Source organism: Sciurus vulgaris (genome assembly GCF_902686455.1).
Source record: "Sciurus vulgaris genome assembly, chromosome: 5".
In the NCBI taxonomy this organism is placed as follows: domain Eukaryota; kingdom Metazoa; phylum Chordata; class Mammalia; order Rodentia; family Sciuridae; genus Sciurus; species Sciurus vulgaris.
Genome location: NC_136465.1, coordinates 75,086,154 through 75,112,285, shown reverse-complemented (window position 1 = coordinate 75,112,285; position 26,132 = coordinate 75,086,154). Strand labels below are relative to the sequence as shown.

The following is a 26,132-nucleotide window of genomic DNA, read 5'->3' as shown; positions in this document are numbered from 1 at the left end:
AAGTTATGGACACAATTAGGATGGAAATGGAAAGAAATGCAAAGAGAAATTCCCTTAGTAGGAAGGAATATGGGAGAAGAGAGGTGGGAAATTAAAATTAGGTTCATTTGCTAATAGTTACATTGCACTTTTCCTTTAAGTGTAAATATTTATCAATGTCTTCTACATAAAATATGAATATGAATATGAATAATGTTTTGAAGAAAGAAAAAACAGAATTGTCACACATTAAGTAAAATCAGGCAGAAAGAAAATAGGAAGCATCAGGAGGAACATAGAAATAGAGTCTGAGAATTCAGTCAGAACACACTAACAGGTTGTGGTCTGTAGATTCATGACAGTTGGGCCACACCCACGAACCATTAGAAATACTCCAGAGTGTACACAGAGCTAATGCTTCAACCACTTTATTTCTTGTGGAAAGGATGTGATAATTTGGACTTGTTATCTGCAGATGTTATGTTTATGCCCAGCAAACTTGTGAACTCTAATGATTTTCCCGGGAAGTTCAGAGATTAGCAAGTCTGTCCCTACTCTATACAGTGTGTGATCCTATTGAAACTACCACAGCAGGCTAGAAAAAAACAACCTCATTCTCCCTCTCTTCTGCTGATAAGCACATGTTGGAATGAAACTGGGGATAAAAGTAAGCATATTTAGTATTTCAGAGTTGATCATTTGAATTTCTTGTACCCACAGGTTGAACCTAGGGGGTTACTTCATTTCTTTAAACCATATAATTCAAATAGGGATAGAGAATAATTTAGAAAGCGTATAAGTTCTTACAATAGAAATATTTTCCAAGATACTATGCATCAGTATCTTCCAGGATATGAGTTGAGAAGAATATCTACCTTCAAGTGGTACCACGATGAATGAGGAAACAATAATACAATAATAGTCTAGACCCCAAAAGAACTTCACTAAACCCAGTTCTAATCCACTTCTAGAACTTTTTTTTTCCCCACATCAGAGATTGACCCTGGGGGTGCTTAACCACTGAGCCACATTCCCAGTCCTTCCATTTATTTTTTTGTTTGTTTGTTTGTATTTTGAGAAAGAGCCTTGCTAAATTGCTGAGACTGCTTTTGAATTTGCAATCTTCCTACCTTAGTTGCTGGAATTATAGGCATGCTCTACCACACCTGGCTCTAACACTATTTTTACTCACCAAGAGACAGAGTTTACTGTTGCTCTTGTTGTTTTTTGGTTGTTGATTTTATTCATTTAATTATATGTGGTGCTGAGAATTGAACCTCCATGTGCTCTACCATTGAACCACAGCCTCAGCCCAAGAGACAGAGTTTATGATCTTTTACCATAGAGGAAATGACAAGAAGAAATGGAAACTTGTTGGCCCAGATAAAATCTATCTGTGTAATGAGATTAGTTAAATTTTTTTGCATCATAAAATCACTGTTGGTCTAAGGGTGTAGCTCAGTGTTACAGTGCTTGCATACAATGGGTGAGGTTTCATTCCTAGCAAAGCAAAAATGAAATATGTTTTCATTACTCATTAGACATATGAGGTGCCAAACATTGCATTAGACCTGAAAAGACAGAATTGGTCTTGGAAATGAATTGGAGTCTAGGTCAATGTTTCAAAGTTAAGAATTTAAAAATTATTCCAAATGATTTCTGCAGCTTCTTATTCCAATTAAGTCTCTGAGGAGTTTTTTTTTTTGCTGTTGTTTCTATTGTTTTGGAGTGAAATTATTAAATTTTCACTTAGTTCTGTCACATATGCATTTATTTCCCTATAACCAAATTCCAGTCATTGTGAGAGGCCCCAAAAAGACTTGGAAGAAAGAATATGTAATTAGCGCAGAAGTTTCTGGAATATTCAGGCATTTTAACTGTGAGGAAAAATACTCAGCTCTATAGCTAGACCCAGTGTATCCCTCTGTCTGACCATAAGTCACTGACCTAGGGTTGCACACTACAAAAGAAAATATATCTGTGGACTAAAATGGTCAGGTTAGGATTGCTGTAAAAGTAATTTGTTTGACATCACAAACATTTCTCAATTGCACAACAGCAGCCAAGAATGGTCAAAGTATACGGTGGCACACACCTGTAATCCTAGCAGTTTGGGAAGCTGAGCTAGGAGGATGGAAAGTTCAAAGCCAGCCTCAGCAATTTAGCAGGGCACTAAGCAACTCAGTGACACCCTGTCTCTAAATAAAATACAAAATAGAGTTGGGGATGTGGCTATTGGTCGAGTGCCCCTCAGTTCAATCCCCAGCACCAAAAAAAAAAAAAAAAAAAAAAAAAAAAAAAAAAAAAAAATTGAAGTATGGATGACACCTAAAAGTGGAACAAAGCCTGCATTCTTCTATCTGGATAGAACTGTGATCATTTCTGTATCTCTAGTTTGGACCAAATTTAACTTCTTTCAATACAAATATGCTGACTCTTTGTGTAATATTCCAGATTCCTTGAGCTCATTATCTTCACTTAGAGGCTCCTATTTTTTGACAACTTTCTCCTCTCCCAGATATTTTTTCAAGTAGTGTGAGAAGCAACCACAATTAGCAGATTTAGAGTCAACTTACAGTTATGAGCAAGAAAAAGAGCAGAGCACTCTAGAGGCATCAGAATCATGGGCAAGGTAAAAACCAAACTATAGGGAGACCCAAATATGGATAATGTCTGTGCAACACTAAACACCTAGCAAACAAAAACTGTTGACCTCAGATCCTTATCTTGGAAATATCTCTCAAGGGAATTATTGGCAGACTAAAGAACACTGTAAAGAGTGATTTTTCATTCTATATAATCAGCCAATTAGAGACAGGAAATGTCAATATGCCATTTTTTCTGGAAAAAAATTCTTAGGAAATTGGTGGGAGGAAGGTACAGCTCTGTTACCATCTATTCCATGATCGCACTTAGGGACCAGATCCTGACTTCCCAAATGCCCAGAGAATTAATTCCAGATTTTTCTGAAAGTCCTTAAACGTGTGCAGCACCATGATTTTTCTCCTCCCAAGGGACTAGACCACCTTCACACAGACTTGACTTATTGGGCCAATCAGCTCTGAAATGCTGTGGATCAGGGACATCTCCTAGGGTATGTGGCCCCTCCATGTTCAGAAGGGCTCATGCTTCAATGAATGTTCTAGATCCATTTTGAACATATTAATAGTTTTTAAACAAGAAATCTCACATTTTCATCTTGCATTAGTCATGCTGTGGGTCTTAAATAATTATGGAGTAATTTCTTTCTCTCACCCAAACCCTGCCAAGTGAAAATGAATGCTTAGCCAAGAAATCCTAACTATAAAGTGTCAAAATACTGTGTCAGTGTTATGTCCTTTTTTACTGTATTTCTACTTTGTTTTGCATCCTGAATTAATCCAAAAATATCTTCTTATCTTCTTGTTGTAACTGGAAAGATAAGGTCACGGCATTGTAAAATGCATGTGTGACTGTAACTGTAGAAGGGAACCTGTCACAAGCTCCAATCTCTTCCCATTTCCCTAAAGATGCCTAGAAATAAGAGAAATGATTTGATGAAGTGATCCTCATTGAGAATAAAAATTATGAGCCCATTCAAGTTTTGTCTTTGCAGAAAGGCTTGGCAAATCCATCCTTCCAGGAAATAGTGAAATCTGAATACTGAACATTACCTTTACCTGTCTATGAGAAACTGTCCTCTGGGTAAAGAACTTGTAAGGCCCAGGGAAAAATTAAAATGTAGTCTCTTGTATAACAACTACTAAGCATTTCGAGACAGTGACAGCAGAGCAATCAGACAGCTCATGGTGGTACTGTGCTGTCCCTTAGGTCCCATTTCCAGGAAAGTGGCCCTGGGTATGTCCATCTCATCAATTTCACATAGATAAAGCTAGGAAAGAATTGAGAGGCCCAAAAGCCACTCGTTTTTTGTTGTTGTTGTTTTGTTTTTATAATTGTTTTTAAGTTTTTTTATTTGTTCTCATTAGTAGTACATGACAGTAGAATTAATCTATACATTTTGACAGATCATACATAAGTGGAGTATAATCTCTTATTTTACTGATTATACATATTGTAGGATCATATCGGTCATGCAGTCATATATGTACATGAGGTAATAATGTCTGCTTCACTTTTTGTTGCTGTTTTCTAGGCCATCAGCCTTCTGTCCTCTAAAACCAGACAAGAGTCCCTGATGGAAAGCAGGAGGTACTGTGGACTTGTCCCTAGGGATCAGAATAGGGTCATCCTAGATCTAACAGTGACTTCTGTTTGACCTTGAGAAAGTCCCACGTTATCCAATTTCAGTCACTTTATACATGGAGTAGTACTTTGCTGTGCAAATCTTGTGATCCCTTCAAGTACTGACAATCCTAAGGTCTGTAATTAAAGACACTTTGGATACTTGTTAGAGGTACCAACTTCAAAATTTGTTAGCATAATTCCCTTCAAACAAAATGTTAATAAAGCCTAATATTTTTCAGTAAAATGGTCTTTCTCCATTGCCTCACCCTAGAGTTCTGATTTCTTTTTTTTCTTCTAATGACATGTCTTAACTACATACAATTCCATATCTGAAACCATCAGAGAAGCTATGAACACAGAGAACATAGACTGGTTCCTACTCTTTGAGGTCACAAGATGGTCAAAAGATGTCACAAAAGGAAAAAGAAAATATAGAGTGTAAGCTAGAAACATTTAAGTTAGAAAAGCAGTCATTCCATTCCATAAAGGATGGTCCCACAAGAACCAGATCCTCCTTCTCATGGGATAGATGTTCTAAATTCCCTAAGCTCTATTGCCTTTAATGTTCCTTCTATATAAAACCCATATCCTACCTCATCCCCACTCCCCCGAGGAAATTGGCCCCCATTGCCTACAACAGCTCTAAAACCAATTTGATCTTCACACCTCTCAGTACAGAGAGGCAGCTAGATTTCTGAGATGGGACTCAGAAATGCTGGGTGCAGATATTGCCACAGAGGCAGTGTGAATAACCCTAGATGATGGTTTAGGGGGAGAATATATTAGGAAAGATGAGGAGACATCCACCTGACTCCATCTGACCAGTTCTTTCTCCTCCCAGGTTTCAATTATATCATGGAAATCTTCACATGCCACCTGACAGATAATATCACATGCAGTCAAATTGAGACAAAGGTTGAGTAAGAAGCATCATGAAACACCTTCATATAGACCAATCCTTGAGGTCTCTGGGGTGTGTCAGATCAGCAGAGTCCTTAGGATCTTCATGTTCTCTGTGCACTGAGAACTCTAAAAAAGGACATCCACTCCTGGCCCATCCTAACTTGGTTCCTGGTTCCACGTGCCCACCCCTACTGTTGTCATACATTATGCCATGTTTCCTTGGCACTAGCAATCCAAAGTCACTGAGGCTTAGGGATTAGAGAAGTAAAAGTATCATTTTCCAGAAATGAAGAAAGGATGAGATGCGAATTCAGTAATCCACATCATTCTGGGCACCTTTTCTTTCACTTTCCAAAAGCTTTCCTCATCTCAGGATCGTGGTGTTCTCTAAGGTCCTCCTTGGCATGTTATTTTCCTCCTGCACTGACAAAGCACCAGAAAATCATGAAAAAAGAAGAGGCTAAGTCCCAGGATTAAAAAGAAAATAAAGTGTAAGCTAGAAGCATTTAAGTTTACTTAAACATTTAAGGATACTTGTCACAAAGAAGATCCCAGAACCAGGATTTGAAGGGACCCCAGGGGGAAAAAACATATGTTGAGTACAGGGAGGATGTGGGAGTCCTGCTCCTTACTGTTACAAGCTGGTGCTCAGCATGATGAGGTCACAGCTTCAGGACCAATGCTGCCTTGTAAGAGCCCGGCAGGGACCTCAACCCCATTCCATGCTTCCCTAGATGTTAAATACGAGAATGCTCGGGAATACCTGGAGGCGTCATAGCTGCCACAGACTTTCAGGTTCAGAGACACAAGATCCAGCCCCTTTCCACTCCTAAGCCACCCACATCTGAGCAGGGAGAGAGAAAGTTCAGAGCACAGTACTTGTTGAGTGATCTGTTTCTCTGTCTGTCTTAAACCAATTGAAGGAAACAAAACTTCTCCTGAAGAGACTCCTGATCTCTTTTTGAAGGAATAAAGGTCCCTCAGGGCAGATTCAGTCCTGTCTGAAATGTGTGTTCCAGAGAGATGATCCTTACTCACATGGGGGAAAAATGGAGCAAACTCTACCTGTTTGACAATGAAACAAGTTTTAAGACTATGTAAACTCTTGAAGATTAAATGTATTTTGCATTGTGAGATGTCCACGAGCCTTTGGGATCAGGGACAGATATGATGGTTTGGATCTGAAAAGTCCCCCGAAGGCTCATGTATTGAAGGCTTTATCCCCAAGGTAGCACTGCTCAGAGGTGAATCTCTGTGGAAGTGATTAAATCATGGGGATTTTAACCTCATCAGTGGAGAGATCTGTTGATAGATTCATTATTTGAATAAATTATTCAGAGTTGGAAGAACTGTAGGAACTGGGTCCTAGTTGAAGGATATGGGTCCTTGGGAGTGTGCCCTTAAGGGCTGTATCTTGTCCCAATCCCTTCTCCACCCCCTTCCTTCTCCTCTCCTTCCTGGCAGCCATGAATTGAGCAAATTTCCTCTGCCATGACTTTCCACCACAGCCCAAAGCAATGGCACCACCCAACCATACTGAAATCTCTGAAACTGTGAGCCGTAACAAATGTTTCCTTCTTTAAATCATTTCTTTCATGTATTAGGTCACAGTGATAAAAAGTTGACTAATATTCCTACTGTTTCCTTGGGCTTTAAGTAGGAGCTGGGTGTTGTGGTGCATGTGTGTAATCCCAGAGGCTCCCAAGACTGAAACGGGAGGATCCCGAGTACAAAGCCAGCCTCAGCAAATTAGCAGGGCCCTTAGAAACTTGGTGAGACCCTATCTCAATATAAAACATAATAAAAGAACTTGTGGGTGTTACTCTGTGATTAAGCATCCCTGGGTTTGATCACTGGCACCAAAAAAAAAAAAAAAAAAAAAAAAAAAAAAAAAAATTAAAAAAAAAAAAAATAAAAATAATGTAAATAGAAACAAAGAAAAAAACCATTTCTAAGGAACACTGCATAATGTTGTCTATATTGCAGTGGAATACCATGTAGCCCTATGAGGAAGGAAATCTTGCATGAGCTACCACACGGATTAAGCTTAAAGACTGACTGTACAGTTAAAAATCATGTTTAGATAATAATTTTACGTGTTTTCCCACAGTGAACAAATAAATAGAATTTCTACATACTAGCATTAAACAAAAATAAAAATTAGAAGCATAATAAAATGTCATTTGCAATAACCGAAAAACACATATTTATGTATACATTTGAAAAGATATATCCAAGATTTGTATGCAGAAATTTAAAAAGGTACCAAATCAATTTAAAAAGACAAATTGAGAGACATACCTTATTCACAGACTAGAAAATCATTAGATTTAAGTCAATTTCTGTCTAAAGTCTGTCAAAAAGTTTTGTATATAAAAACATGCTTACTTTAAGATTTATGCAAAAATAAAATGAATAAGAATATCTAAAAATGGAGAGAAAATAAAAACTTTGGGGGATTTATTGCATGCATTATCATTTACAGCTCGAGTAAGTGAAGGGCCTGATGTGTACTTTGACGGAACAGAACAGAGAACAGAGAAACAGACTTACACAGTCAACTGAGTTTTTACAAAGGTACAAAAGCAATTCAGTGGAGAAAAGGTAGCCTTTCAACAAGTGGTGGTGATGCAATTAGGCATTCATCAGCAAAGAAAAACCTGAACCTTACCCTGAGTTTCACTCCCTGTACAAAAATGCACCCTGTGTTTAAGAATAAAGTGTAAATCCACCAAACTGTTAAAATGTAATTTAAGAGAAAATCTTTGGATCTAGGGCTGGGCAAAGAACTATTAGATGATACCAAAATCATGGTCAATAAAAGTAAAAACTGATAAATTAGACTTAATCATAATTAAAAACTCTTTTTCAATAAAATTCCATGTAGAGAAGATGGAAAGGCAAGCCTCACATGGAGAGAAATATTTGCAAAACAAAAATCTGATAAACAAGTTATAATTAGAATATATAAAAATTTCTCAAAACTCAACACAAAAAATCCAATTAGAAAATTGGCAATAGATATCAACAAACAATTCAATAGAGAGGATACATTAATGTCAAATAAGCATGTGAAAAATGTTCAGCAAAACTAGTCATTAAAGAAACAATTTAAAACCATGACACAATATCACTATGACCTATTAGAATGGATAAAATGAAAAATACTAACTACTAAATGTAAGAGTGGATGCAAAAAGTCAGATCTTCCACGCATTGCTGGTGACAGTGGCAAGTTCCTTGTTTTGATACCATACATTATTTTGCAACGTGTAACTTTTGGGTGGAATTGGATGAAGGGTATGTGGTTCATCTCCAGTTCTGCAAATACCTAAAATTTGTAAAAATCTATAAAAGCAGTACACAACTATGTTTTCTATTAAAAATGAGTGGTAAATATAATCACCAAAAAAATGCAAAATGAAAGGATGGAAAGAGATCTAACCTGAAAATATTACTTGTAATAAAATTGGTATAACTGTATTCATATAAGAAAAAGTAGGTTCCAAGACAAAGGATATGATAATAAATAAAGAAGGACATTTCATGATATAAATAAAAAGTTTGAGAGGAAAACAAAACCACCACATATACGCATGCAAATAATGGAAGAGCAACAAATTCCATGAAGCCTGGATGATATATAAGCAAAGAGAGAAATAGACAAAGCTACTCTCTGAAGTGGGATGTTTTAATATCCCTGTATCAGTAACTGATCCAGCAAGGAGACAACACATCAGGAGGTATGCCACACTGTTTAGAGATTGTTCAGAGGTCAGAAGAGAATGTGAAAGTGAACTAACCACTTTATATGAGAATGAAGGAAAGAAGAGAAGGTATAGAAAGAAATGCTGAAAAAGGAGGACCCAGGAGCAGGTGGGCACCCAATCAATCCCATAAGGACTGGAGTGTCAAGGGGAGGAGAGCTGAATTGTAAAATGGGAAGTGACCTTGTAACTCATTACTAATCTGTGATCCCACCATGTCCCAGGGAAGTACAATTTATTTCCATGTGAAATCAGTAAAATTGTCTGAGGTACGACCAAAGGAGAGGAAGACAGTCCTTGTAAATTTAGACTGTCATCAGTGGAGTTTTGGACAGGCTTCACTTACGACCTAGAAATGAAAGGGGACAAAGGTTTGGCCTTTAGGTCAGCACTCATATCCATGCGATGTCCAACTCACTTTGGTTCATTGCCCAGTCTTTTCATCTTTCTAAATTCACTCACAACTCTGCTTCCTTTTTCATCATACTGTTTGGGACATCTTGATTCTTTGCAGTTACTGCATGCTGGTCCTGTGACATTGGAATCCTAGGTGTCATTCAACAAAGGTCATCTTTTCTTGGTTCTACTGGGTAATGGAACTGACCCAAAGCCTTGCACCTGACTAATCTCAACAACTGGGTGGAACCTGCCGTTCACCCAAACCCCTGAGGTAAAACATTGCTTTTCTGTATTAACCTTGAAAACAGACAAATCCAATATCAAAAAGTTTCTTACTTTATATAAGGAGATAATTGAGATTCAGCAGCTAATTGACGTTTCACTTCAGATAGTTTCCTTTACCTACAGTCTCTGAGGGCAGGGAAGATGTTAAACAGAGTTTCTATTGGCTCCCAGGAAATGGCCATGTCAGTGAATGGCACTATATAATCCCCTTCCTGCTGTTGGAACCACAGGAAGGGCTGGGAGGGCTCCCCAGATTGTCTGGGGAGACCAACGCTGTGACTAGAGGACACAAGGAGCAGAAGGACCATGCAGGGACACTGCCTTCTCCAGGGACTTGCTTTTCTCCTCCTAACTGTCATAGCAGGTGCTCAAGGTAAGCGTAGCCCCCCTTTTTAAGACCAGGAAGATGCTGGACTAGTTCCAAGGTTCTGGGAAATGGTCCCTAGGATCCCTAAAGACAATGCCTCTTTATAGATCATTTCGTTTAGACCTGATATGATCCCAAGTGACAGTGAATGCTGATTTTTCTTCTGTGGGATGTCAGTTATTCAAATACAGCAGTGGGATGTGGCGAAGATATAAAATCTATTCCCAGAGGGACCAGAAACTACATTTTAGACTTCCACAATGATACCTAAAATCTCACTTCCCAGGTTTCCCATAACCGTTAGAGGCTGAAGGATGGCCTCAGGCTGGGTCTCTTATCTGTTCCTTCTGTACTCTACATTATACTTACCCTCCATATTGGTGTTTCTGCCCTTTCAGCTAGTGAACTGGTGTGTTTGTGTCTACAATACAGAGGGACAGAGACAAAGAGGGAGGGAGGAAGGTAAGGAGGAGATAGAAAGGCCTTAGAGAGAATGAAGTACAGAAAGAGAAAAGTGGGAGCAAGAAACAGAGAAAGAGAAATACACGGAGAGAGAAGCAGAGAGAGAAAGATGAGGGAGAAGGGGGGGAAAGACTGACAAAGGGAAACAGAAAGATACAGAAAGAAGGTAATGGGTGAAGGAATTTTGAAGGTAAAAGTGTGAGCAGAAGCATGCCTGCCCACTGGAAGTCAACTGCTTAGACAAGAGTCCATGGAAATCACTGAGCCAGGCTGCTGGATTGATGGTGAGGACAGTCATGGTGGTGATGGTATGCGTGCTTGTGTACATGATGAGGACAGATGTAAACCTTGGTGCCTATAAAGAAAGCACCCCCACAACATGAACTGTAATTATACCACAGAAACCCTGCACCTGCAGTCTGAGTCGGTCATTGAGATTCTCTTTCTTCCTCACAAACCCACAGCTCAGACGTTTTTTGCCTCACTATAATGTTTCCCCAGCGCTGGGTTCTTAGCAGAACTTTGTCTTTCTGCAGGTGTTTTTCTCTTCCTACCACTTGGATTGATGGTCTTCTGATCCCATTGTGCAGATAAAAAAAAAAAAAAAAAAAATCTCTACCAGATGTAGAAGGTCATAGATGAATTGATGTTAGCACTGTTGGCAGAACAGGGATTCAGTTTAGAGACTTCAGGATGAGCCTCTCCTGGTCCAATTTTCCCTTACCTGTGAGCACACACACTTATTCCCTCACACACCAAGTATCGGCTGCTTAGAAGAACCCTGTGCTCGTGACAGTTCATGGTGAATTTTCCCCTTGTGGTTCTCTCAGGCCCTACATGAAATCTACATGAGTTCAGGTTGCCAGTGTCTGAGCTCCTGAAATGGGAGTGATCTAGCCACCTCCCTGGAAATCCTGCTCTTCTGGTTGCAGGTGTTGGTCCTGCCTGCTTCAACAGTGTTCCTCACTTCTCAGTCTCTTCTCTATTTCCATGGCTCTGTTCCGAAGCCTCTGTCCCTCTTTGGAAAATTCCACCCCTCCCAGCAAGAGCAAGAGGTTCTGCTCCTCACTCCCTTACTCCTTACTCCCTTGTCTAGGAATGTCCAGTTCCTTGGGTTTTGACTGTATGCTCATTGTGGTTTCCTGTTTGCAAAGCTGTGCTAGCTTTTAGGAGGTAGATTCTCAAAATGAAATGTAAAATTGATGTTCTGATTCCATTTTGGTCTCTGCCTCAGCAAGATCAGGGAATTAATTTCTCATCAGGTTGAGAAGAAATTATACTAATTCAAACAAGCTTAATTTTTCCTCAGAACATTTTACAGGATTGAATTATCAAAACACATGTTCACATATTAAAACACTTGGTTGAGATGAGGTCGCCCCACCTTCTTGTCTAATTTCAACCCTGGTATTATGCTGCCAGAGCATCAAAAATTCTTCAACCCTGGAACATGACACAAGAGCCTTTACTGCCAGTAGTCCAGGTGACCACAGCAGCCTGCCAGATCACAGTTGATCCTTTCTGTGGCACAGATTTACTGGGTGTATCCATTAGAGCTCCGACATCACCCCTCAATACAGATCCAAGGCACAGCATCCTCAGAAGGGCTTCCCTCAAAATTCATCCTAGTGCCACCCAGTTTCTCCCACAGGCTTATATCTCATCGAGGCCAGGCTGGTCTCATGACCTGTTGTTCTGTGGAGTATTTTCTTTGCATACTGGAGGGTTCCCTAGAGTACCTAGTGCACTGCACTGCTGGAGGTGATCATTCTCTGTCTTACTTTAATAGGCACCAGTGCTACAGAATGAATGTACCTCTCAGTGACACAGCACAGTGGGGGAGGTGGACGACTAAACCAGTCACACTGATGAACTATGAAATATATGGTAATTAAGAAAGTAAAGGCTTTGTAGGAACACAGTAGGAAGGTAGCTAATCTAATCAAAAGTGAGCAGGGACTGCTTCCTAAAACAGAAATGTAAAGGGACATAATGGTTTTTAGAATTGAAATTGTTTTTAGATATAAAACTGTATATACACACCTACAGCATCTCTATAATAGTATAACAGAAGTCTCCACATTACACATTTCTTAATAGAAATCATAACTTTCAAATCCTTATTAATTGTTCTATTTTGGGCAAATGCTAATAAATAAGCTGGTATATATACTTATATATTATATATAATAGAATTATGTATATTCAACTTATTCCATATGTATATCATATATAATATAATTATATATATTATATTATAATATTATTATAATAACTATAATATTCCAGTGCTCTTAGAACTCTGTTAACTTCTCCTAGATTCAAATTTTATAATTTTTATCCTTAAACAGTAGTGTGGCCAGTAAAGTCTTATGAAATTTATATTACTGAGATGATCTAGCATAAGAACAAAGGACTTGATCTTTGAAATTAGGTGGCCAGACTTCGAAACTTTATTTTAAATTTTTATTGAAGTTTGAAATGTGGAAGAGCTCAAAGTCTCAAGCTCTAGGAATTTTCATGAAATGAATACATGTAAACAACACAGAAATCCAGAAATAGAATATTAACAACAAGAAGATAACTTTATGTCTCCTTTCAGGAGGTTAACCAGTTCCCTGACTTCCAAAATCACACATTATTTGGCCTGCGTCTATAATCATATAATATGTGATGCTTTGTTCCTTATTTTGTTTGTTCAACATTGTGTAAGTGTGAAAATATCTATATTATTGAAAGTTGTACTTCATTGATTATCATCACTATATAATATTCCATGATGTAACAATGCCACAGTATATCTGTCCATTCTCCCCTCAGCTGTTCCCAGTTAGAAGCTATTACAAGTGATGCTGTTGTGGACATTCTTTACAGGTTTTCTGATGAACATGAGGATACAGATCTGTTGTGTACATAGTACTATTTGTGGGTCACAACATCTGATTATATTAAACTGTAGTAAATACTACCAAATAAGAGCTCTCAGTAAACCTGAGAACTCTAGTTACTGCACACCAACACTTAATATTGCCAGTGGTTTTTTTTTTTTTTTTTTTTTTTTTCATTTTAACTAGCTGGTGGTATAATGTACTGTTTCCTATTTTAATTTGTGTATCCCTAATGGCTAAGGCACTAAATTTGATTTATTTAATGGTAATATTGATTTTTTCTTGTGAAATGCCTGATATCTTTTGCCCATTTTTCTTTTCTTAATTCACAATCATAGAAGTAGAATTTAATACACTTATGTAGTAACTAATAGAATATCAATTTAGAAAGATGGAATTCGGACAGTTATATTAGTATTTTAATTTAATTGCTATATATGAAACACTCTCCAATGTTTTCAGAATACACATTAGTTTCATGAAGAGTTTTGTTTTATTTTGGTTTGGTTTCTTTTGTTGTTCTTTTGTACATATTTAAGGAATACAATCTGATGTTTTTATACATCTGTACATAAAGAAATGACTGCTACAATTAAGCAACCTACATCTATCACCTCATTGTTAGCTTGTGGGTGTGCATCTGTGTTTCTGTATCGCAACAACTCGTAAAATCTACTCTGTAAGCAAATATCAGTCCACAGTGTAATGTTATTAACTAAAGTCATGATGTGCAGTCCATCTCTGGAATTATCCATCCTACATAACAACAATTTTGTACACTTTGATCAAATTTTCTATTGAGGTATCTTTCCTTATAAATTTACAGGGATCTTTATATGTAAAACACAACCTAAAGTCATTCATTAGTTGTCAGACATCTGTATTACAATTTTTTCTGCCAGCATATGGGATTTTGCACTCCTTAATGATGTCTTTTGATAAATAGATGCTGTGATCCTTATTATTATCTGACATTGCTTTAATCCACCACAGTCAGACATCTATATAAACTCTTTGGAAAATATTCAACAATATGAAATCATGAAAATATGCTTTATTTTCAAAACTTTATTATTCTGCTTTTCATATTTATAGTTGCATCCATATTAGAATTGATTGTGGTATGAATTAAGTCTCTTCCACATAACTTAGAATTAACCCATTAATTTAAAAGGCTATTTTTCCCTTACATGAAATGCAGTGAAGCCACAGTCATAAATTAGATGTTCATACACCTGTGGGTCAGATTCCAACGTTCTGTGTTCTATGTGATAACATTATGTACCTCTCCTTGTGCCCAAACCATTGCAACTTAGTCACTGTAACTTTATAATAATTAAACAATTATCTCATAAGTCGTCTACTTTTGTTCCTGTTCATTAGAAATGTTTGGATATTCTTGATCTTTTCAAGTGCTCTTTAGAATAAGTTTGATAATTTTTCCTCCAAAAATGTAACTTTTTACTGGGGTTCTGTTCAACAATGTTAACTACTTCCCTACATCAGTCTGGGGTTAGTTTTAACAACTTAGTAACTCTGAATCTTCCAATTCAGGAGTTTATGTCTCCTGTTTTTCATTCTCTTTATTTCCCTCAGTAGTGATTGTCATGCATGTTTTCCTTTGATTTATTCCTACATGTTTGAGGATTTTGATGCAATTGTAAGTGGCATTACTTTATGTGCATATAATTTATTAATTTGACAAATCAATTTATTAGCTACAATTACAAAACAATACATTGAGTTGATCGTAAGCATACACTTTAAGTAGAATTGACACATTGTAAATGCTACAAGAAAGTCATAGAACATTTCTATTATCAAAAGTCTTCTTCATGCCATTTTACAACTAATTCCCCTCTCTGTTAGCTCCAACATCTAACATAATACTTACTAGATTTCTGTTATTATAGACTAACTTACTATTGTAAAATTTCATATAAGTAGAACTAAACAATAGGTACCCCTAATGTCTGTTTCTCAACATGTTTTAAGATTTATCTGTCGTTGCATGTGTCAATATTTTATTTCTTCTTATATTATTCAGCTCTAAAAAAAGGGTGAATCAAGTATTGCTAGTTGTCACAACATGGATGAGCCTCAAGGACATTATAGTAAATGAAATAAGCCAGATATGGAAAGAAAAATATTGCATGATCTCTCTAAGTGTGGAATCTACAAAAAATCAAATATGCATAGATAAGGACCAATATAGTTGCTAGAGGTGGGAAGATGGGAGAATGTTGAAATGTACGTAAGAGTATGCAAATGACCACATACATAATATGAACAAGTCTAGAGTTATAACATGCAGTGTGAGGACTGTAGATAATAAAATTGTGCTGCTTGGGGGATTCATGCTAAGAGCATAGATTTTAGCTGGTCTTGCCAAAGAGCAAAAAAATGAAAAGCAAAATTCAGGAATGTGGTTTGTTGGTTATGATATTTTGTTTCACCGTAGTAAATATATATGTTTGTGTATACATATTATATATATGTTTGTGTATACATATCATATATATATGTGTATACATATACATATACATATATATATGTATATATACATATATATATAATTTACCCTAACATCATGTTACATACTTTAAATATACTCAACAAAATTTATTTTAAGATATTTTATTCCTTTTATTGCAGATTAACTTTTCCTCATATGGGTAGATCTCAATATGTTTATCCATTCACCTGTTACAGAACAGATGGGTGACATCCTAGTTTTCTTATTATAAATAAAAACATTCAGAACATTCATGTCTATTTCTCCCTGAGCACATAATTTTACATTGCTTTGGAGTACTATAGAAATTGTCACATCATGATGTTAGATTTTATATATATATATATATATATATATTTTTTTTTTTAAGTAACTGCTAGAGGTTTTCAAAGTTAGTACTATCATTCCCATGACTACAAATCCTAACACTTGCCATTTACTCTTTTAGAAATTCTACTGAACAAGTTTAATTCACTCTAGATCTAACTTGTCTTACACTAGTTACTAATGGTTTGGGGTACCTTTCATGTGTCCATTGGTCATTCTTATTGTTCACTCAGGAAGGGAGGCAAATATGTGAGTTTGATTCCAGGCTCCTGTTAGGTTTCAGTGACCCATATGTCTATCCTTAGGTCAATACTACACTGTTTTAATATGGTAGATTTATAGCAGATCTTGAAATACCATGTAGTATTCTGCTGTAGTTCTTTTTAAAAATTTTAAAATTTTGTTCTAGTTACCTATGACAGTAGAATACATTTATTCACTTCGATATACATAAATAGAATACAATTTCTCATTTTTCCGATTGAACATGTTGTAGAATCACATCAGTCATGCAGTCATATATGTATATTACATACGGTAATAAGGTCTATTTCATATATGTACATTACATATGGTAATAACGTCATATATGTACATTACATACAGTAATAAGATCTATTTCATTATATTCATTATACTATCCTTCCTACTTCATATCCCCTCCCCTCCGTTCACTCCCCTTTACCTAATCTAAAATAACTCTATTCTTCCCTAGTCCCTCCCACCTTACTATGAATTTGCATCTGCATATCAGAGAAAACATTCGGCCTTTAGTTTTTTGAGATTGGCTTATTTTAGTTAGCATGATATTCTCCAACTCCATCCATTTACCTGCAAATGCCAGAATTTCATTCTTCTTTAAGACTAAGTAATACTCCTGTTTTATATATATATATAGATAGATAGATAGATAGATAGATAGATATAGATATATATCTCCACATTTTCTTTATCCACTTATCTGTTGAAGGGCACCTAAGTTGGTTTCATAGTTTAGCTATTGTGAGTTGATATGCTATAAACTTTGATGTGGCTATGTCATTCTTGTATGCTGATTTTAAGTCCTTTGGGTATAAACCAAGGAGTGGGATAGCTGGATCAAATGGTGGTTCATTTCCAAGTTTTCTGAGCAATCTCATACTTCTTTCCATAATGGATATAACAACTTGCATTCCCACCAAAAATGTATGAATGGACGTCTTCCCCCACATCCTCACCAACATTTATTGTTAGTTGTATTCTTGATAATTGCTATTTTGACTGGATGAGATGAAATCTTAGTTTTGATTTGCATTTCCCTAATTGCTAGATGTTGTACATTTTTTCATAGATTTGTTGATCAATTGTATTTCTTCTTCTGTGAAGTGTCTATTCAGATCTTTAGCCCAATTACTGATTGGGTTATTTGTTTATTTGGTGTTAAGTTTTTTGAGTTCTTTATGTATCCTGAAGATTAGTCCTCTATCTGAAGTGCATGTGGTAAAGATTTTCTCCCACTCTGTAGACTCTCCAAGTTATTGATTGTTTCTTTTGCTGAGAAGAAACTTTTTAGTTTGAATCCATCCCACTTACTGATTCTCAATATCATTTCTTGTGCTTTAGGAGTATTGTTAAGGAGATCATATCCTAGGCTGAAATGGTAAAGATGTGGGCCTACTTTTTATTCTAGTAGTCACAGGGTCTCTGTTCTAGTGCCAAGTCTTTGATCCACTTTGAGTTGAGTTTCCAGCAGGGTGGGAGATAGAGGTTTAATTTCATCTGGGTTGTGGAGTGACCTTCCATCCTAAGCACTTTAGGCATGGATGAAGGTGCTTTTGGCCGAATAACCTGAACTGCACAGGAGATGAGTCCCACTTGTGGAAGTGCCCTTCCCAGGGCTGGGAGCAGCAGAACCGCAACAGCAGGCAGGATATTGTAGGAGTCTTCTGCTCAGGTACTGCCATTGTATTGTCCAGTGTCTGGAGACTGAAAAGTTCTAGAAAAGAAGGTTCTGATTTCTGTGGAAATAGAGGTGAATGGGCTAGAAAGGACTCAGAGATCTATCTTATAAACCAAGACTGCTCAGTTTCTGATTGTGATGAGCTTTACTTACTTCCTTTGCATGAGTTTCAACTAGTTTTTTTTTTCTCTAATTGTCTGCCTTGAAAATAAAATTTATTTTAATATCAATTTAATTAAAATTAAACTTTTAATTTCTTTTTTAAAATTGCTTATAATTCAAAACATCTGCAATACAACATATATATCTCCTTAGAGACAGTGAGCCTGTCAGAAGGCAGGATTAGAATGAGGTTTAACTTTTCTCCTTTGAAGTGTTTCCATATGTGTAGCCTGAGACACTGTTCTGTACTAGGCTAGTAGGTATTAGGCACAGAGGATCATTAAACAAATCACAGAGGAAAGTATAGGTTATTACAAAGTCTTTTGCAAATTCGGAGAAAAGAATACATAGCTTTTGGTGAGACGGATGAGAGAACTACATATGAAAAGCTCTGAGTTGTGGATTCTCGGAAACTCAGTCATATGTTGGCAAGTTAATGTGGGGTTCAATAAAATGTCATTGTGCATGTATTTTGGTAAAAGATGACATAGTTTCTACCTGCTGAATTCGGTGATAGAAATGCATTTGGGACTATTTGATAAGGATGGGAGGGTGAATACAAGTAGAATTTTGGAGGTATAAGATGCTTATTACCAGAGTTTGGCAATGAAAGCTGATAAGAGCAATACTGAGCAGTACTGAAGACCCGTTTTAATTTGTAGAAATTCCAGTGTACATTTGTGTGAATTCTGCTGGCTAGTTGTAGGAAAAGAGAAGAATGAGTTGTAAGAGTTACTCAAGTTTGAGGTATTAAGCAGGTTAGATTGTTGGAATAAAGGGTCCCGTAAAGAAATGTCATTAAAACTCTTGCCTAAGGTCAAAGTGCATTTATATAGAAAGAGATGAAATGGAAATGCATACGACTAAAATCTTTTTGGCTTAGGTTAGATTGGTTCATATGCATCAGTAGTCCTCTTTATGCTGCAATTTCTCTTTCTTTGTCCAGGATACTCCACATTTCCTCCTCCCTTGGCTCAATGTTAGCTGTATATCACATGTCAATCTCAACTATATATCATATGTCAATCTCATAGGTCCTTCATAAACTTCTCAAATGACTGAAAACTGTTTGTTTGTGTTCTTCCCACCAGAAGTAAGCCATACCAAAGCTAACAGCATCATTTTTTTGTGATTTACATTCTCAACAACTACCAACATTCTTGCAACATGGAAAACTCTAAAAAGTTCTTTGCTTTTTGAATAAACCATGAGGTGGACTTTTAATATTGCCTCTAAATATCCATCTCCTACATAAATATCAGACCTGAGCAGAAAGTTTACTCATACCTCTTTGAAGCCTCCTTTTCTCCCTCATTTTCATCATGTCCTAATCAGAGGTTACTATGGCCATTTCCCAGCATTTAGTGACCACAATTTATGCCCCTTCCTTTTACTTGATGGAAAGGTCATGCAGCCACCTCTGCTTTGAAAGCTAAAGAGCAAGCTTGGTCTTTAAGAACCATAGTTCAATATTTGTGGATTTCTAAGTGACCAAATACCATATCTAATGGAGACATCCCCAATACTTCAAGCAACACAGTGCTCTGCCCCAAGAGAAAGTAGAAGCCTGGATTGATGAATGAAGAGACAGATAGAGGTGACGATATTGTCATGGACCCAGAGAGTTGATTCAATGCAGATGAGTCAAACTTGCATAAGAAGGCAACCTTGCACATGGAAAAAATAATAATGGTATCACCTTGATAAAACATGTTGAAAAACAACCTTGTCATCCTGGCTTTCCAGTTTACCTGGGTAAAATTGAGTCCTAATGCTCAGTCATGAGAAGGGGTAAGGAAAGACATTTCCTGTGGCTAAAAGAGGTACAGAGCCAAATGTGGAGAATTAAAGATCTCCCAGGCTCAGTCATAGGTACAGAGGAGCAATTTTCTAGTCTGGTCCATCAGATTCTCTTATGACTCAGGTTGGTGTCTTTCTTGCAAGTGGGTTAAGTATAAGAATCGGAGGACACTAGTTGAAGAAGAGAGTACAAGAGATGCACCAGTAAGATTGACATGTGACATATAGCTAACATTGAGCCAAGGGAGGAGGAAATGTGCAGTAAACTGGTATATGGAGCTGTCATTGGGAAGAAAAAACAAGGACATAAGAGGATAGGTCAGGATTCCAACCATATTCTCTCAGTTTGTAACTTTGTAGAAATCACTTACCCTACACAGGATCCTCCATCTCTACCAAGAAATAAGGAAATAGTGCTTTATAATCCTCAATATTATTTACAATTTAATGATCTTTAATCTTAGCACTGAAAGAAGCTGTTATCAGAAGACTTTTAGAATATTGGAGATGTAAGACACTAAAAGATGGTTCTTTGAAGCAAAAGTAAAACTGGGAGTGGTTTTATGCTACAAAATCAAAGGTACATAGTACTTTCTTTGCTTAGAAATAAAACAGCCCCACAACCTGACTGTGAACCAACCATCTTTCTGTCACTACAAAAGTAACCACCAAAGACATCTTTTGCTGTCCTGTGCCAAACACATATCTTCTGTCACTTATAGGCCCAATACTCCAGGTCCCCTAGGCCACTAAGAGTCATATTGTGCATGGTCTGAACCTGATAAGTTCTCTTTTTTTTTTTCCTAATTTAAGATACAAAACAGAGTATAATTCTCTATGGTGCCAGATAGATTTCAAAATCTGTGGATTTTTTTTCTTTTAATTTTTGCTATCTTGGTTCTACAGTATTTTCATACAAGTACATTAAATATGTTAATTCTAAACACAATGATCATTGGTAAATTTGCTACTCTGTAGACCCTTCAAAAAATGTGGTGGCTGCTAATTTGGATCCTTAAAGTATCCCAAAAGGACTTTATGGTAAAGGCTTCATCTCCAACATGCTCTGTTGGGAGGTGACAGAGCCCTTAGGAGTTAAGGGCTAGTAGGAAGCCACTAAGTCATTAGGGGGCTGCTCTTGATAGAGATTGTAGAATCCTGGCCTCCACTTAACACTCTCTTCCCAGCCATGAGGTGAGGAATTTGTTGTGCCCTTTTCTTCTACCATGGAAAATAAAGTCAAAATAGAAATAACTTAGAGGTTGAACTGTAGTCTATCAGATATTTGCATTCATTAAAGAAAACAATATAAAAATTAATAATTCTTTCACTTAAAAAGTAAGCTCTTTAAAACCTTCAAAAAAAGTTTGGTTGCTTTTTTAAAGGTCCTATATATTTCCTGTTAGATTTATTCTCATGAATTTCACAGATGCATTCAATTTACTGATAAACATCTCTTCCTTTGGTGCACCATTGCTCTTGATCAACCCTGTATGCTGATGGTGTACTCATTTATTCTAATCCACTCTCCCTGGTAGGACTAGTAAGTACTCTCTCCCATAACACAGGAGTGGTCAGTAGGAGTCACTGCCCTGTGTTTACCATATTCTTGTGGATCAAAAACACATGCTGTGGTCCACAGTGTCAGCTTTGTGGGAAGGGCATGTCTAAAGAACAAAGGTAAATGGAAAGAATCAGGAATTGGGAAGGAAACATGGGAGGAATGTTCTGGAAGCATCAGTCCCCATTCCTCATGCTTTCTCTTTAGAAACTCATCTTATCTTTGATCTCTACAGTTGTGTGTATCAAACCACTTTGTTGGGTGCCTATCATTTGTTATGAAAATTATCACTAAGAGAACCAGCACTGGATATTAAGCTTAATGTCCGTGTCTCAATAAAAAACCTCAGGCAGTAGATTTACTCTATGTCTCACAACTCAAAGAAGCAACTTTCAATATAAATGCAGTTTATAATCAGAGGGAGAAGATGCATACCAATTGTTTCAGTAAACCATGGAAAACAGCCATTGCAGATAAAGGCTGACCACTGCAGGCCTTTAAACCATGCTCAAGCTATGGCATATCCCATTCCCAGTGATAAAGAAGGGTTACTCTGAACATACATTTGATCCTTTTGTATTCGTATTGTAGAGGTCTAATTGAACCAACCATAGTATTCAAATGTCTATTTATTCACAATGGTGTATTCTGTAGACTGAGCAATACATACAGCATGACACCTAATTTCTATTCATGAATACATTCACTCTTTAAATTTGTTCTTTTTGGATATACATGACAGTAGAGTGTATTTTGACATATTATTTTACATAAAGTATAACTTATTCTGATTAGGATCCTATACTTGTGGTTGTACATGATATGGAGTTTCACTGGTCATGTATTCATACTTGAGTATAGTTATATCTGATTCATTCCACAGTCTTTCCTAATCCCATTCCCCCTCCTTTCCCTTTATTCCCCTTTGTCTAATCAAATAAACATATTCTTCCCTCCCCCACCTCTTATTGCTTGTTAGCATCCACATATCAGAGAGAAAATTTGAACTTTGGTTTTTTGGGACTATCTTACATATTCTTGCATAAAAAAGATAGGTGTGAGGAGGGTAGCCCATTAAATCAGTGGTATTTTTACCTCAGCCATCTGGAAATGGAAAAGATAATTGGAAAATTTTAATCTCCAGGTATCAACCACTGAAATATTACAAAAAGAATGTGTACTTTTGAGATTAAAAACAAATATTGTGTTTAAACCACTATAATAAAAGAAACATCTTTTTAATTAGAGGTCTAGGTAGACCATAGTGATAGCCATTTTTTGGAATCAGGTGATCTTGGTTCATAGAGCAGAGCAAACTTACATCTGAGCCACACCCTGACTGTGAGTTGTTTATACCTCATTATTTGCAAGAGTCCATCAATGCCTGAGAACTACAAGTGAGGATCACCTATCTGTGGATAGTTGATAACAGGCTAAGATTTCTAAGTCATACATTATTCGAAACATCTGGATGAATGTAATTTCATAATATAATGCCTAGAATATAATAAATGTTCAATAATGAGAAAAAAAGTAGTCAGTTTTCACATGCTGCTGCTGGGGTCGCTCTAAGATCTCTTCCTACAGCAGTGCCTGATAGTCAGCCAAAGCCCTGAGAATGTTCAATGAATTAATTTTACTCTTTTCATGACTAATAAGACTATAGGAAGATTAGGTCTAGTTGATCTGTGAAGAGTAGAACTCTGAAGCTGAGTGCTGCTATGAATGATATTTCTTTATCTGAAATGACTCCAATTTTTATCAATGCAAATTATGTAAAAATTCATTGAAGAATTGTATGGTATACTAGAAAACAGCATCTAAGATACAGATACCATCAACAGTCTATCTAAAAAGAACCATAATGGCTTATCCCAGTGGGTTGTCTCAGGTAGACTTTAGCAAAGTGGTAGTACTACTTCACCTCAATCGTCTATTCCACAAGTCTTCTTGGGAACTAGTAATGAACTTTTAACAATGAAAAGGAAAAGGAAATATCAAAGACAAATTTGAATATCAAATCAAGCCTGACACCATATTCAGCCATGCACAAATGTGGCCCTCACTGTTGATGCTGGTAGTAACCTCTAATATGGAGGTGGAACTGAGTGGAAACCAGAGTGCACAGGGGAGAAGACATGGCAGTGTCCCCAGGCAGAGACCACAGACTTTCAGCATTTCTGTTCTGACCCAAGATAGGGAGAGTAATCATTATTGTACCTGACCCTGGACAACAATATTTATGACTGGTTTTCATACCACTGCATTTCTCATGCTCTTAAAAGCTATAATGCTCTGAAGATTAGACATTTCAGTTTATGATTTTTTATCAAATAACTAGGCATCCTAACTTCATCTAGATTGAAATAACCTTGCAGAAACACTTCATGTATCCAGAACTCATTGTAATACATCAGTATCAGTAAGAAATAGGAACACAACTAATTAGAATGTCTGAAGAAATAATTTTAAGAATGTTGTTTAATGCTTTTCCTGTTTATCCCATTTTATGGCTTGCTTTGAAAAGAAAACAATAATAATCATGTTTTTCTCTTTAAAAAGGTTTTGTTGCACTTCTTCATAACAAATATTATTCAATAGTGGGTCCATATCTGTAGTCAAATGAATCCCCAAGGTTCTGAACCCATAATTGAATTCCCTTTTGGACCATCTTCTATAGATGTCTCATAGTTTCTTCAAATTCTACTCATCAGTAACTAAATAATCCTTAAAACAAAAACAAAAAAGCCAGAAAACGTACTTGAATAATTATCACTTTTGATTAAGCCCTGAAATATTCTTTCGGACTTCTACAATGGGAAAAACATTGATTATTTTAGTTATAAAATTGGGTTTTCCCTCAGTCTTGCATTACTTACTGTGTGTTTCTCATGTTTAAAAGTAAGTAACTAAAAATAGTAAGATTCTGATAAGTACTGAAATCTTTGTGGTCATAAACAAATATTAATTTAGTTGGAATTACTATCCAGGAGCTGAAAGTATCTAAGGATTAAATGGTGAAACAAATAAGCATAGTTCTTTGAGGTGATTGAGTTAATATTTAGTGAATAAATACAGATCTTGTAAAGGAGGAATGTACGTGAGTAGAATGATATATAGGATAACAGACACACTGGCAGGTGGATAGATACATAAATGGATGGATGATAGTTAGATAAATGATAGATTCATAGATATATAGCCTTTTAATACATGAAAGAATGTTTCAATGAAAGATAATTCATTTAACTTTCCATTCATTAGATTCAGTCAGTATAAACTGACCCTGCAAATTGCTCCAAAATTTGATTCCAGCAACTCATGGAAGTTCCATTCTAACACCAGCTGTCAAACCATCCACATACCCCAAACTGGGGGGGGGGGGGAGTCTTTCATACCTTTGCCTGTGACATGGCACATCAAGATTCAAGGCACAATCAAGAACACTCATTGTGCTCATATTTTTCTCCCTTAGGATTTGTGCGCTTGGTTGGAGTAGATGGACCCTGCTCAGGTCTTGTGGAAGTAAATTCTGGAGAAGGATGGACTCCTGTGTCTGATGTGAACTTCACATTCCCCACAGCCCAGGTCATCTGTGCAGAGCTGGGATGTGGCAAAGCAGTGTCCTTCCAAGGCAATATGTCAAACACAGCTAATGGACAGATCTGGGCTGAAGAGTTCCAGTGTGCAGGCCAGGAGCCTGAGCTCTGGTCCTGCCCCAGGGTGCCCTGTCCTGGAGGCAGTTGCCCCCCCAGTGGGACTGTTGAAGTTGTCTGCTCAGGTGAGACTCAGCAAAGTATTTTAACTTCCCTGAACACCCTCAAACATTTCTTCAGCAGCTCTGCTTTCTTTCCTCCTCTTCCTATGTCCCCCCTTCTCCTCTTTCCCCTCTCCTCCTTTCCTCCAACTTTTCTTTCTTCCTCCTTCTCTCCCTTTTGCCTCTCCTTTGCCTCTTCTCTTCTCTCTCGGACTCTGATTCTGTATGTTAGACAATGTCAGCATGTCACAATTAGCTTTTATGCTCTATTTCTTTATACCAATATCTTTCATTCTGCATTTTAGTTCTGGAATTTTCTATAGTCTTTGGTTCAAAAATCTCTAATTCTTTTTTCTGCCTTAACTTTTTAAAAACCTTTTCATTTAATTATTATAGATATTTTATTTTCAATTGGCAAAAGTTCCTTTGATTTTTTTATATATTTACAATTCTCTGCTAAAATTGTTCTTCTTTTTCCTACTTATTCTCCCCTTTCCTTTTTTTCCTAAATACATTGATCATAGTTAAAGTCTTCATCTGCCAATTCTAACATCATTTTTTATTTATTCTTTTTATATATTCATGACAGTAACATCCTTATCATGGAAGCTTCTGCACTTTCTGATCTTATTTTTTTCATTTCATTAATTTGTCATGTGTTTCCTCCTCTTTACATACCATGTATTTACATACCATGTAATTTTTTTCCATATTTTTATTGGTTCATTATAATTGTGTATAATGGTGGGATTTGTCATTACATATATGTACATGAATAAAATTTAAAAATTTAA

General features: G+C 36.6%; 1 protein-coding gene across 1 annotated transcript in view; it reads left to right on the top strand.

Moving 5' to 3' along the window:
* The window catches only part of LOC306661053 (antigen WC1.1-like), a gene marked incomplete at both ends in the record, with an annotated part of 88,721 nt that overhangs the window by 34,321 nt on the left and 28,268 nt on the right, over window positions 1-26,132 (top strand). Inside the window, one exon of the mRNA XM_079139881.1 lies at window positions 25,057-25,362. Coding sequence (XP_078996007.1) covers window positions 25,057-25,362 — 306 coding nt within the window. The remainder of the gene's footprint in view (window positions 1-25,056; window positions 25,363-26,132) is intronic.